This window comes from Parasteatoda tepidariorum, chromosome 7, assembly GCF_982258835.1.
Source record: "Parasteatoda tepidariorum strain Cologne lab strain chromosome 7, Ptep-v5.0, whole genome shotgun sequence".
Taxonomy (NCBI): domain Eukaryota; kingdom Metazoa; phylum Arthropoda; class Arachnida; order Araneae; family Theridiidae; genus Parasteatoda; species Parasteatoda tepidariorum.
The window spans coordinates 58850221-58862396 of record NC_141761.1 but is presented as its reverse complement, the minus strand read 5'-3'; the positions used below and the strand labels follow the sequence as shown (position 1 = coordinate 58862396).

Sequence of the window (12176 nt, the reverse complement as noted above, 5' to 3'; positions counted from 1 at the left end):
TATTTTTGCCACGAAAAACTCACCAATCAGCATCGTTTCTCACCAGCACACATTTAACAATGTACAGTACAAACGCTCCCTTACATTCCAGTATATATTTCTCATGTTATGATAGTTAACTGTGATTGCTAAATATATGTAAACAAACAAAGGCATTAGACCAGCAGCGTGTTTGGCTAGGTAAATAAAATATAAAATACCGTTTTTCAGATTAATTATATTTATCCTATTTTTTTTCCTGAATTTTTAACTATTCACACAAGCAATTATAAGGAAATTTTAATTTTCCGCATATTTTATTATTAATAATCTACAGCAAACTGGAACAAGCTTTTTCTTTAGATTACATAATCAATACAATTTTATTTAAATCTCAAAGTTGTTCCAATGCATCCTATGAATTTGAAATAAAATTGTTTAAGAAAAATTACTTTCTGATTTTAATTTTGCATTTACAATTTAACAAAATATTTTACTTGACTTCTCAAGAACGTTTTGATAAAATTAGAGGGATCTAGTTTTTGAGCGATTGCAAAAATAGAAAAATGAATTTATTCTTCCAACCAAGTTTAAAATTGGAATGCAACAGCATGGCGCGAATAGCACCTAAATATTTATCATAGTAGTAAAATACTTTTCTAAATATGTATATTCAGAAAATCCATGCAGAAACATAAGCTTTTCCTTTAAATGCTATCACAATACCTAAAACTATAATAAAGCGAAGTGAAAACTGACTTAAAAACATAAACATATGAAAAACATTTTTTCTTACCACTTTGTCTCAGGGTCAACTTTTTTTAAATCTGTAAGCGCTTTCCAATGATGATAATGTTAAAAATACATAAAAAAGTTTTTTCAATTATCAGGAAAATATTTATGGTATTTTTTTTTATTCTTGGCTTCTACAAAGCTGTACATCATTCCAACAAATATCAACTGCAGGACATGGTACCTAGTGTATTAAGCTAGGTTTATACAGATGTGTAGATGCACACCTCTATATTCGGGTCGTGCGAGGTCACTCTAGTAACTTCCCATCCGTATTATAGCATAGCCAGGAGACAAATCGTGGGAGAAAACATATTTTAAAATCTTGGGCATCAAAAATTACAACTTGATGTAATTTTCTAGGAGTCAAATTTGAATTTTTAGCTAAGGACCTCCTGTATCAAACCCTGTTCATCAGTATAGATTGATTTTTACTTTAACCAACAGTCTTCAACATAAAGACTCTACTATAAGTTTTTTTTATTTTTTTAAAAAGCGGATTAGGAGCATAACGAATTTTCATTTTGAAAAATAGTTTATTAACTCATAAGATATTTTATTTTTTCTTGTGATAGATATTTTGTTGCTAATATTATGATGATCCTTCAAAAATTATTAAAAATAACTTTTGAATGCTTTTTAATATGTCAAGTTTTAGAACTTAGAGCACAATAACAAAGTAATAGGATAAGCAAGCCACAACAATATTTCTATCTTCTCAAATGTGCATGCACTGTGGAGAGGAGTAAAAGATGAATCTAAAAGAATTACTATTTTGCTCTATATCTGTGTACATAAAGCGTTATTTCCTATCTTGTTTTTTGATGTTTTTTAATTGGGTTTTCGATATATAATGTCTATCTGTTTTACTTGGTTATCTAAGATTTTGCATCACCCATGTTTCATGGTATGGTTATTAAAAATTTAAAGTAAATTAAAAATTGCGTTAAAAAAATAAATATTAATGTAATAGGAAGAATTAAGTAGAATAAATTTTAAAAAATTTATTTGAGCTAGTCAACCTTTATTGACCTTGAGTAATTGTTTATTGACTTTTTTCAGAGGTGTGGTGGGCCAGGATGCATTTTATTATGAACAAATCAGCTCAAAATATTAAGTTTATAATGGAGCAAAATAATAATTTGCAAAAATCAATACTTAGATTTTTTCATTTTCTCTGCCTTACAAATCATTTGTTAAAGGAAAAGTAATGCAATGCACCATTGTTCAGATAAATTTTCATGTTACAAATTTATTTTGAAAGTTGATGTCTTTTATTTGAATTGAAATAAATAATTTATTTCTTCACTTAAACATTAAATAGTTTTTCATTATTTTAAAAATAGTATAAGTAAAGTACCAAGGTTATTGTACCATATTATTGCCATTAAAAATATTTTTTGCATAATTATCAATGTAACTGACTTAGATTATAAAATGTATTAATAAATATGATTATTAAGGCTTAATTATTGTTTAACTTGATGGTATTTAGACCAAGTTTCAAGACTTACTATAAAGCTATAAAGAAAAAAAAAGGATGTACAAACTCAATTAACTTTCTTTGAAACCCAATAAAACACTAAAAAAAAAACCATTAAGTTGAGCTTTTTACAAACTGCGGCCAAAATGCACTTGTATGACATTTTGGCTCTTTTCTGCTAGCCGGAATTTTAATTTGAGTAATTTTTGTTAATATTTATCTAAAATGAAGTAAAAGGAATGTACACATTAAAATCATAAATGAATATTTAAGAGAGTGAAAAATGAATTCGAACAAATCATTTCTTGGGATGACATTACTGAAAGCAAAAACAGTTTAGTTTCTATATGAAACTTGAATAGATAAACACTTTATAGTAAACACTTTTCAACTCCTAATATTTCTAACAATTAAACTGACTTAGAAGTTTTCAGTTCTGTCTCCTTAGAAGTGGTTCATACTGTTTTGTCTCCATTTGTACATTGTCCTAGTTCATATTAATTTTAGACTTTTAAAATACATATTTCTTTGACTTCATTCTTAAGAAGAATTTTAAAAGTAAATATTAAAAATGGTCATTACAAAATATTGTGTGTTATTAAGTTTCCTAATTTATATTGTAGTTTTGAAATGTAATCCTTCTCTAGAATTATCCTCAGATGGAGAACAAAGCATGCAAACAATGTTTAAATTTATCTTTCCTCCTCCCCATACACTCTCTGGTGAACTGTGTTCCAGGAAACAAATTTCCAGCACTATTCATTTAATTGCTTTTTAAATTTCAAAGGAATTACATTTTCACAATACAGATGCATTTCAGCATTTATTTCATTTTAACTTTATATTGATTTATTCTAGGTGTGAAGCATGGGGGCTTCTTCATCTTCCTCAGTTCTTGCCTCAACTTCTGCATCTGTTCAAGAAATGCCTTCCACCAAAGTAATAAATTCAGAAAAATCTACTCTGTCAGATAAGCAATCAGACCAACAACCTAAATCAGGAGGTTGTCCTTACAAGCATGATCAAATGGAAAAACCTACTAAAAGTGAATGTCCTGTTACAGGCTTGAAAGAGAGTGATATTGATCCTTTAAACATGGTTTGTATGATGTTTGTAACATTATTCTTGGAAAATTCATAAAAAAAATCTAAAGTTATGGGCAGGCCTCTAATTTTTTTTTTTGCATGATGGAATGACTAAAAAAAGTCATACCTTTCAATATATTTATAGCATTAGATAAGAAAGACATTCAATCCTTTTGTTAATTTGAATACAATGAACTTTCTTTTCACCTCCTCTACATTCCCCTTTTCAATTTCCTAAAGACTCTTATTGTAAGGTAACTTGCAACTTAAAAAGTAATTCTATAGTATATACACTATAATATTTTGAAGGTTATACTGAAGTAATGCTTTTTAACAAATTTGTTATAAAGCTAATGTGTTTTCAAACTTAAAAAAAAACAGCACGAATGTATTGTTCGTGAATGATTTAATATTTGTTCTAAGCTCATAAATGAAGTGTAAGCTTAATAGCAATAATTAAATGCATATATATTTAGCAATGGGATATTTTCATAGTATATTGTAATATAGTGTATTTTAAGAAGCAGGGCCGGATTAAGCGCACAAGGGGCCCTAGGCCATTACAATTTTTGGGACCCTTAGATTAAATTTTTTTTCTTGTTTATTTTTTATTTATTCAAATATAAAAGTATTTATATATCTTTTCATTTAAGAAAGCAAATTTAATACGTCAATGTGGCAATAGTGGGAGGAGCACTTAAAAAAATCTTGAAGCAAAAGTAAGTGCTTCTCACACTGTTATATTGATTTATTTGGCTATGACTATATTGATACAGCACTCCTTTTTGCATATAATCGTTTGAGCTGCTGAAGAGATATCTTTTTTTCCCCAGATTTTTATTTAAATTTTTTATAATTATTATGTTATTTTAATTATTTTCTTCTTGTTTCATTATTCTGTAATTTTTTCCATATTGTCTCTATACAGTGGAACCTGTCTAAATTGACCACCCTTGGGACCATGTCAAATGGTCACTATATAGAGGTGGTCATTTTATGAAGACTCTTTAAATAAAACTTGTAGAAAATGGTCACCTTACTCAGATGCTCACTTTACCCAGGTGGTCACTTTTACAGGTTCCACGGTATTTTGAACTTATTTTATTCTATATACTTGCAACTTATGCACGGTAAATAAAACTTATTATTTTTCTGAATTTTATTTATCTTTTTCTTTTTATCCTTTTTGTATCTATTTATTGTACTACATATATATGTACGTAGGATGACCATTAATTGAGACAATGGAAAAACCAATGAGGATGATACTTATTCTTTATTTAACAAAAACTCATTTAGACGCGAGTCACACAGGCTCATTTTCGAATCACACAGGTTCGCTTTTACAGTTTCAACTAACACTCTTCTTTTACATCAAAATAGTTCTAACAGTTTAATTAAGGAGGGATCAAGATCTATTGGCCTTTGTTGATTTTCTCACACAGAGATTGTTATGTTTATCACACACACACACACGCATATATATATATATAATTTTAACATACCTTTTATTTTTCTTTAGATGCCACCTATGAATCAAAATCCCGCTCCTGGTCAACCATTTCCTTTGCCTAAAAATCGAGAAGTGTCCACCATTCCAAAAGCTGGAACTGAAAATGAATTTTGGGTTTATCCCTCTGCTCAAATGTTTTGGAATGCAATGCTTCGTAAAGGGTGGAGATGGAAAGAATCAGACATTGATCCAAATGATATGGATCATATTATTAGAATCCATAATGTAAACAATGAAGCTGCCTGGGAAGAAGTCTTAAGATGGGAGGCTCTTCATGCTGCGTAAGATTTTGTTTTATGTACACATTTTTACGCTAAAGACTGATCACATTATAAACAAAATAAATTAGTAATCATAGGCAATCGTAATAATTAAAATTGTCACATAACTTGACTAATCAGTGCTACATATTGTAATAATTGCAAATAGAACTTAACCATATGCTTCAATTGAAGTTTAGATGTAAACGTGACATAGTATTTAATTACTTAATTGATTTAAATCTTGAGAAACAGCCAATAACAGCAAATTTAAATACTTCAATCAATTAGAGAGAAAAAAAAGGTGGAAATAACTGAGACCCAGTGGCAAATATAGTGCATGTCTTCTTGACATTTCTAACCTCTTATGTAGATGTTTATCTTCCCATGCTTTTTATTTAATGAGTAATTTGCTTTTTTTGTAAAAATTATTTTTTGTTTGAAATCATTTTAATAAGTTTTCTATAGAATCAACATAGGAAAAAAGAATAATAGAAACCGAATTCATGTGTGACTCTTAGATTATTACAGTTTCTTCTAAAAATATTTATAATATAATTATATTCTTAATTGTTTGGTTTATACGAGTGTATAATTTGCAAGATATGGAAAAATTGAATTCCATTTAAAAGATGTATTTGGTTTATCAAATACATTGTTTTTAAACAGAGTTAATTTACAGACTATGTAAAATAAGGGGGGGCAACATCTAATGACCATTCAGAAATGATCTTAGTCAAAGATTCTTTTAAATGAGGGTCTTCAACCTTTCCTGCTTGAAAATGACATCCATAAATATGGAAATTCCTAAGGACCACATATATGCTAAATAATACAGGCTAAACAATTCAGTAGCAAGATGGATGCAAGGAATTAAGAGTTAGGTTTAGTGTGGTTTTTCAGGTTTTATGATTTATTACATGTTACAGATATGTCAACTAATCCATTTTCTGCAAAAAATGTAGTTAAGTCTTAGAAACAAAAAACAGAAGCTTGCAAAATCTTGTACAATTTTGGCAAAACTTTTAAATCTTCTCCATGGAATCAGTGGAACCAAGTGGCATTTCATATATACATTTGAATAATTTGTATCAACTACAGGGTGAAATCACTTTAAAACTAATTTATTTAACCAATAATCATAGACTGAAAAACATAAATTTTGCTATCACTAGAAAAATTTATAGTATTTTTTATTATCAAGATTTTTTATTATCAAGATCTTAAGTCTTAATAAAGCATTAAACACATTAATTTGTTGATTCATTTTATGAACATTATCCTCAAATTTTGTGTTACTCATTTTTGTCTGAAATGAGTGTCATTCTATGACTATATTCAGTTAGTTTTCTTGGTTATATAGTAGGACAGTGAATTATCATCAGCGAGCCATTAGTGGTTTATGAGACATTCATGGCCCCTAGTCTAAAACTCACATGCCTTTTCCTTGACAAAGAGGCGCATTCAGCAATAAATTTCAACCATTTTGAGCATTGATCGGAAGTAGCTCTTGACAAGTAGTGAAACTACTGTAGTTACTACTTTTTTTCTTAGTTTCTAGTTGTGCTACTTTTTTAAAAAAGTTGTGTAGTAAGTAGTGAGATGCAAAACAACTAAAAATAGTAGTTTGTAACAATTCCTGGCAACTACTTTTAACGCTAGTTAGTTTAGAAAGTTTCTAAAGCAACTAGTTTTTTGAATTTGATGGGTATAAATCTTTCCGGGTTTCATCAATAAATGCAATGAAAATGACCCTGCTGCTGCAACTGAGCTTTGACGGAAATTACATATTTGAAATCACATATAACTAATATTTAAACTAGCCACTACGAAAAATAGACAATAAATCACTTTGGTCACACTTTTAAACACGAATGCACACTTGTGAAACATTGATGTTACTTCAAAGAAATAGAGGGTATTTTCGATGTATTTAATTTCTTATGGGAAATAAAGGAGGATTAAGCAATTGAAAAATTGCAATTGTTTGATGATTTTGCATTTCTTAAATTAAATATTAACTTTTAAAAAAGCCATATAAAGTTAAAGGTTAAATGAACAAATTCGAAAAAAGTGTTTTGGAATAACAAACTGGCTCATATATATATTTCTTAGTTAATCGCTTATATGTATTGTAAGGCATTCAAAACCATTTTGAACATCGTTGTAAATTAAATTTTCCGGCAAAGTTATTCTCCTTAAAGTAGTGGAGTAGTTACTACAATTCCTAACTAGTTTGCAGTCACTACATTAAAAACAAAAGAAGTTGTAGTTAAATACATTTGTAACAGAGTAGTTGCAGTAAACTACAAAAATGATGTTCTTCTTACGACTGAATTTGAAGGTCAAGAAGTCAGTAATTAAAAGAGCTAGAATAGTGAGGAGCAACAAGTCTCGATCATGTCCAAATATAGTAATTCACTTTTAAAGACCTCTGAATATGAAGATACAAGAGTACCAGACATTAAACTTCATCATGAGAGAACAAGTTCATGAGTGCAGTAAATCCTTCACTAATTTTCCTGAATTTTATATGAGTAATTACAGTTACATTGTGGCAAGAAGGAACAGGGAAAAACTCGAAATATAAAAGACAAAAACAATCGAAAAAGTATAATTTTTAAAAAATATTTATTGCATTAAATAAACAGGGATGTGACAGAACCCCCCAGTGCGATAAAAATAAGTTAAACCAACCATTCAGTTAAGGAAGGTGCTAGGTTAGTATGGTTAAAAAATATTGCCCATCCAAATATTTAAAACACATAGTGTTTACTCAATATATTGTTTTGAAACAAGTTTTATTGATTTATAAATTTAACTATATATTTCAGTGAATGTTGTAACCCTAAATTAAAGAAATTTGGTGGGAAAGCTACAGAATATTCTCCAAGAGCAAGGATACGCAGTTGGCTTGGGTAAGTTCTGCCAGTTATTTAAATATGTGAAGTCATATTCTTATATGTATAAGTTTGAGAGTATATGTATTATTTATCTATACCTATTACCTATAATCTAACTCAGTTAGATTTGCTGTTGGAAATATTCTGTAAAACATTATTCTCAGAAGACGAATTGAAACTGAAAAAATATAATATGAAAAAAAAAAAAAAAGAGCTCCCTAAAGATTGTAATATAAAACAGACACACAAAATGGTATTGATGTGATGTTCTCTTTAAGAATTCCATCAATTTAATGACCAAATCCATCCAGGCTGTTGAGTCAATTAAAAATTTATTCAAATGTAACCAGGCATTATTTTAGAAAATTAATTCATGTACAAGGATTAATTTAAAGTGCAGAGAGGAGTTTTTAAAATTTCATATGTGTTCAATTATATATCTCCTATAAATACCATATAAAGTTAAAAATATTTGCAAATATGAGGAAATTTCCATTGTTATATACAGTTTTTTTTTTTTTAAATCATTGATTTAAAACATTATTTTTACCAAAGTATAATATCAGATTATGATAGGTGTGAGTATTGATATTATAATTTTTTTTCCAAGCTCATGTAAGAGTTTGAAATAAAAGTGTGAAATGTGAGAAGTTTTTTTATGCAAACTGCAAAGTAGCACTTTTATATTATCTAATAATATTTAACTAATTCATCAATATGTAATTAAAAAATATATAATTAAAAATATTTAATTAATTCAGGCTCATTTGTGTTGTGATTTTTTCCCGCAATTTTTTCTAATACCGATTCTCAAATAGGACTGAGACTGTTTTTATAAGTTTAACTTTGCTTTGTGCCTTTTCCGCCAATTAATTTCTAAAAATTCTTGCTAACATTGAATAAAATCCCAAAATAGTCTAGAAACTAGAGAATTGGTTATATAAAAGAAATGGTTCTTTTAAACTTTTCTAAACCTATAGGTCTCTTTTTTGCAACTAACTGTTCCTCTTCATTATGTGCGGGAAAACTTCTTTCTTTTGCCCTATCAAGATCGTTTATGTCATCAATGCTGGAATTACTTTCCAATTTTATGTAAACTGATACCAAAACATTTAATTTAAAATTTAAGAGTATAACCCATAATATACGCAAAATGCATCAATTTTTATCTATTTTGAAAGGAGACTTTTTAACACAACTGTTACAAAAAATGAGAATTTGTTAGATTTCTTTCAGAACTGCACAATTTTTTTCTAGTATAATAAAGATAAAATAAAAATTATCTAAATAATATCTCAAAGCAAAAAAAGATTTAAAAATTATCCTCACCTTAAAAATAAATTAAATTGATGTTGTTTCAACTAACCCTCTGGCTATAATTGTGTTGTGTTTCTCTTATAATTTAAATTTCAGTTGCAAAAAAATGAACTTTACTTTAAAAAAAACAATCCCCCCCCCCCCCCCAAGGAAGAAGAAAACTTAAAAAGCATTCCCCACCAAAAAAGATTTTGAAACCTAATCCAGCACACCAAAAATTTCCTGTTATCTTCAAACTGATGTTTGATTAATTTGAAAATATATTTTTTTTAAAATTCTATTTTACCCATTAGAAGAATGTATATTTCTCCTAGATGCACAAGAGATGTTTGGGCCAGTTCTAATTGAAAACAATTTATTACCATTCTGATCAGTTTTGGATGAATATAATACAGTATTCAAATCAAAATAAATTTTTAATGACTAAAATTACAAGCCTGATTTCAAATAGTTAAATTGATTACCGCAAACAACAATCTAACCTCAACACTCTAACTTAGTAGTCTAATTATCATGGTATTTGTTTTTAAACGTCAATAAGTTACAAAAATGATTCTTTTTTTCTACTATTACTTTTATACATTTCTTTCATTACTATCATTCATAATAGTTATCAGTTTTTCTCTTTTGTAAAATAATGTATTCCTGAAGAAAAAAAATTTTAAAAATTCAGAGTTATTTTATATTTTTAAAAATGTAATATTTAAAACTTTGTAAGGGAATTGATAATTAGTATTTTATACTTAACCATGGTAGCATATAGTAAAATGCTTTCAGTTGCAATTTTCTGTTTGTCATGGTACAGTATAGTTTGTTATGGTTTTCAATTCTAAATAAATTAAAAGATCTTATTGTAATTTATTTTATATAGGAGTTCGAGTTGTATAAAATTAGCCACAAAAAGACCCTCAATGCTTTACTTGCATTTTTTTTTCCTGCTTTGTAAGCATTTCAGGTTAAAATATAACTAAAGTTAAAAATTTCACTGAAACGGTTCATTATCATGATTGGATTAAGCACGCCTTTATTTCTTTTTATAAACTAAAAGCTTAAAAAACATTTTCATTTTATATAACTTTCATTGTCTTTGTGTACCACATACTTCTGTTTTGCAAGTTTTCATTTTTTAATTAAAGCTTTAACCCAGATTTAATTATGATGAAACAAACTTTGACAAGATCTGTTTAATTCCCTCTGAAATAGGACTAAAGCTTTTACTGTGCATCTAAAATATGCTATCCAATAGTAACTAAAGCTTTTTTTTCGTCTGGAGTGAATTGAAATAATACATCAAAGTTTCAGTTTTCTTTTTTTAAATATTAATTTTAAGTTCAGATTTTTGTTGAAAGCAATATTTTATATTTGAAATGTTTGCAAACTTTTCTAGTTCATGTGAGATAAAAATTTAAGAAAACAATTTCGGTCAGTTGCTTAGACATATCTTATAATTACTGGAATCAGTACAAGCCAAATTTAATGTTAGTTTATTGTGAAAGTCTCAATCAAAATTCTTATTTGAGCTTTGCAAATACAAAAATTAAAAAATAGTCATTTAGAACACGATTCTGCAAATGCTAAATAAGCCCTATCATTTAAATTGAAGGGAAAAAAAGGGTCAAATTTTTTATCAAATGTTCATTGTATTTATTTACATTTTATTTTATTTTATAACCGTCGTTGAACAGCCGACCCAATTTTTGGTTTTACCACTACTAAGGTTTAATTCTGTAGCCTTAATTTTGAACCAATCCGGAAGACAAGGAAATTCCTGGATCAGCACCCCCGAGAGGTATGATTTGTTATGGGAGCATGGAGGACTTTGTGAGTCAACAGATTAATATGCATCAGTCACCATATACAACACGTGAGTCTTCGGCCGGCGGGGATCGAACCCACGGCCTCTTGGACACGGGCACAGTGCCCTACTAACCAAGCTATCCCAGCCCTAACAATTTGCATTTTAAATAATGGGCTTAAAATATATATATTCTCTAAAAAGGTTGTTATGGTTCTTGAATATGCACTTTTTTATTTTAGCTACTTCAAACTAATCTAGTATCATAAACTAATTTCATTTAATAAATACATATATTTTAAATGCTTATATTTTATTAATAGCTATGAACTACCTTTTGATCGTCATGATTGGATTGTTGATCGCTGTGGAAAAGAAGTCCGCTATGTAATTGACTATTATGATGGTGGGCATGTCAATGTTCAAAATGGGAAATTTGCTATACTTGATGTACGTCCTGCAGTGGATTCTTTTGGAGCTGTCTGGGATAGAATGAGGGTAATGTTTTGGAGATGGACTGCAAAAGAATCTGAGTCATGATGATCAAAAAATAGTGTAATAATGTAATTTATTCTAGAGTTGAGACATCTTCAAAAATCTGTTACAATTTTAAGGATGAGATGATTACAATATATCTAGCCAAAGTGATGACCTGACTAGTGATGCAATTTTTATTTTAAAATAAAAATTGGTATTTTTTTTCTTTGTTCTGCCATACATTTTATTATACTCAAACATCAGTTCATAATGATGAAAACTGATCCTACATATTTAGTGTAGTGTGTATATTGTTATAAATAAACATTTACTTAGAAATAAAATGTGTCTTTTATTGAAAACAAATTATGTTATGAAACTCGTTTTAAAAATTTTCTTTAAGATTACTGTGTAATAGAAAAGCATTATTTTTAACAATTTATCTTATGATTTTTTTTTTCTTTTATTTTTCATTTATTTTATGTTCTTATTTTTTCATAATTTTGGAAATGAAACTTAGTAAATCCTGCCATAAAGGTTGAAATAAAAGCCCTGTAGGATCTGGGATATAT

General features: G+C 28.2%; 1 protein-coding gene across 1 annotated transcript; it reads left to right on the top strand.

The window, feature by feature from the left end:
* The first annotated feature begins 67 nt into the window (after positions 1 to 67).
* On the top strand, positions 68 to 11948 carry Cchl (Cytochrome c heme lyase). Its single transcript, XM_016070763.4, has 5 exons — positions 68 to 180; positions 3113 to 3352; positions 4862 to 5133; positions 7947 to 8030; positions 11451 to 11948. The coding sequence occupies exons 2-5, from the start codon at positions 3122 to 3124 to the stop codon at positions 11665 to 11667; spliced, it is 804 nt and encodes a 267-aa protein (XP_015926249.2). The 5' UTR covers positions 68 to 180; positions 3113 to 3121; the 3' UTR covers positions 11668 to 11948.
* The last annotated feature ends 228 nt before the right edge of the window (positions 11949 to 12176 follow it).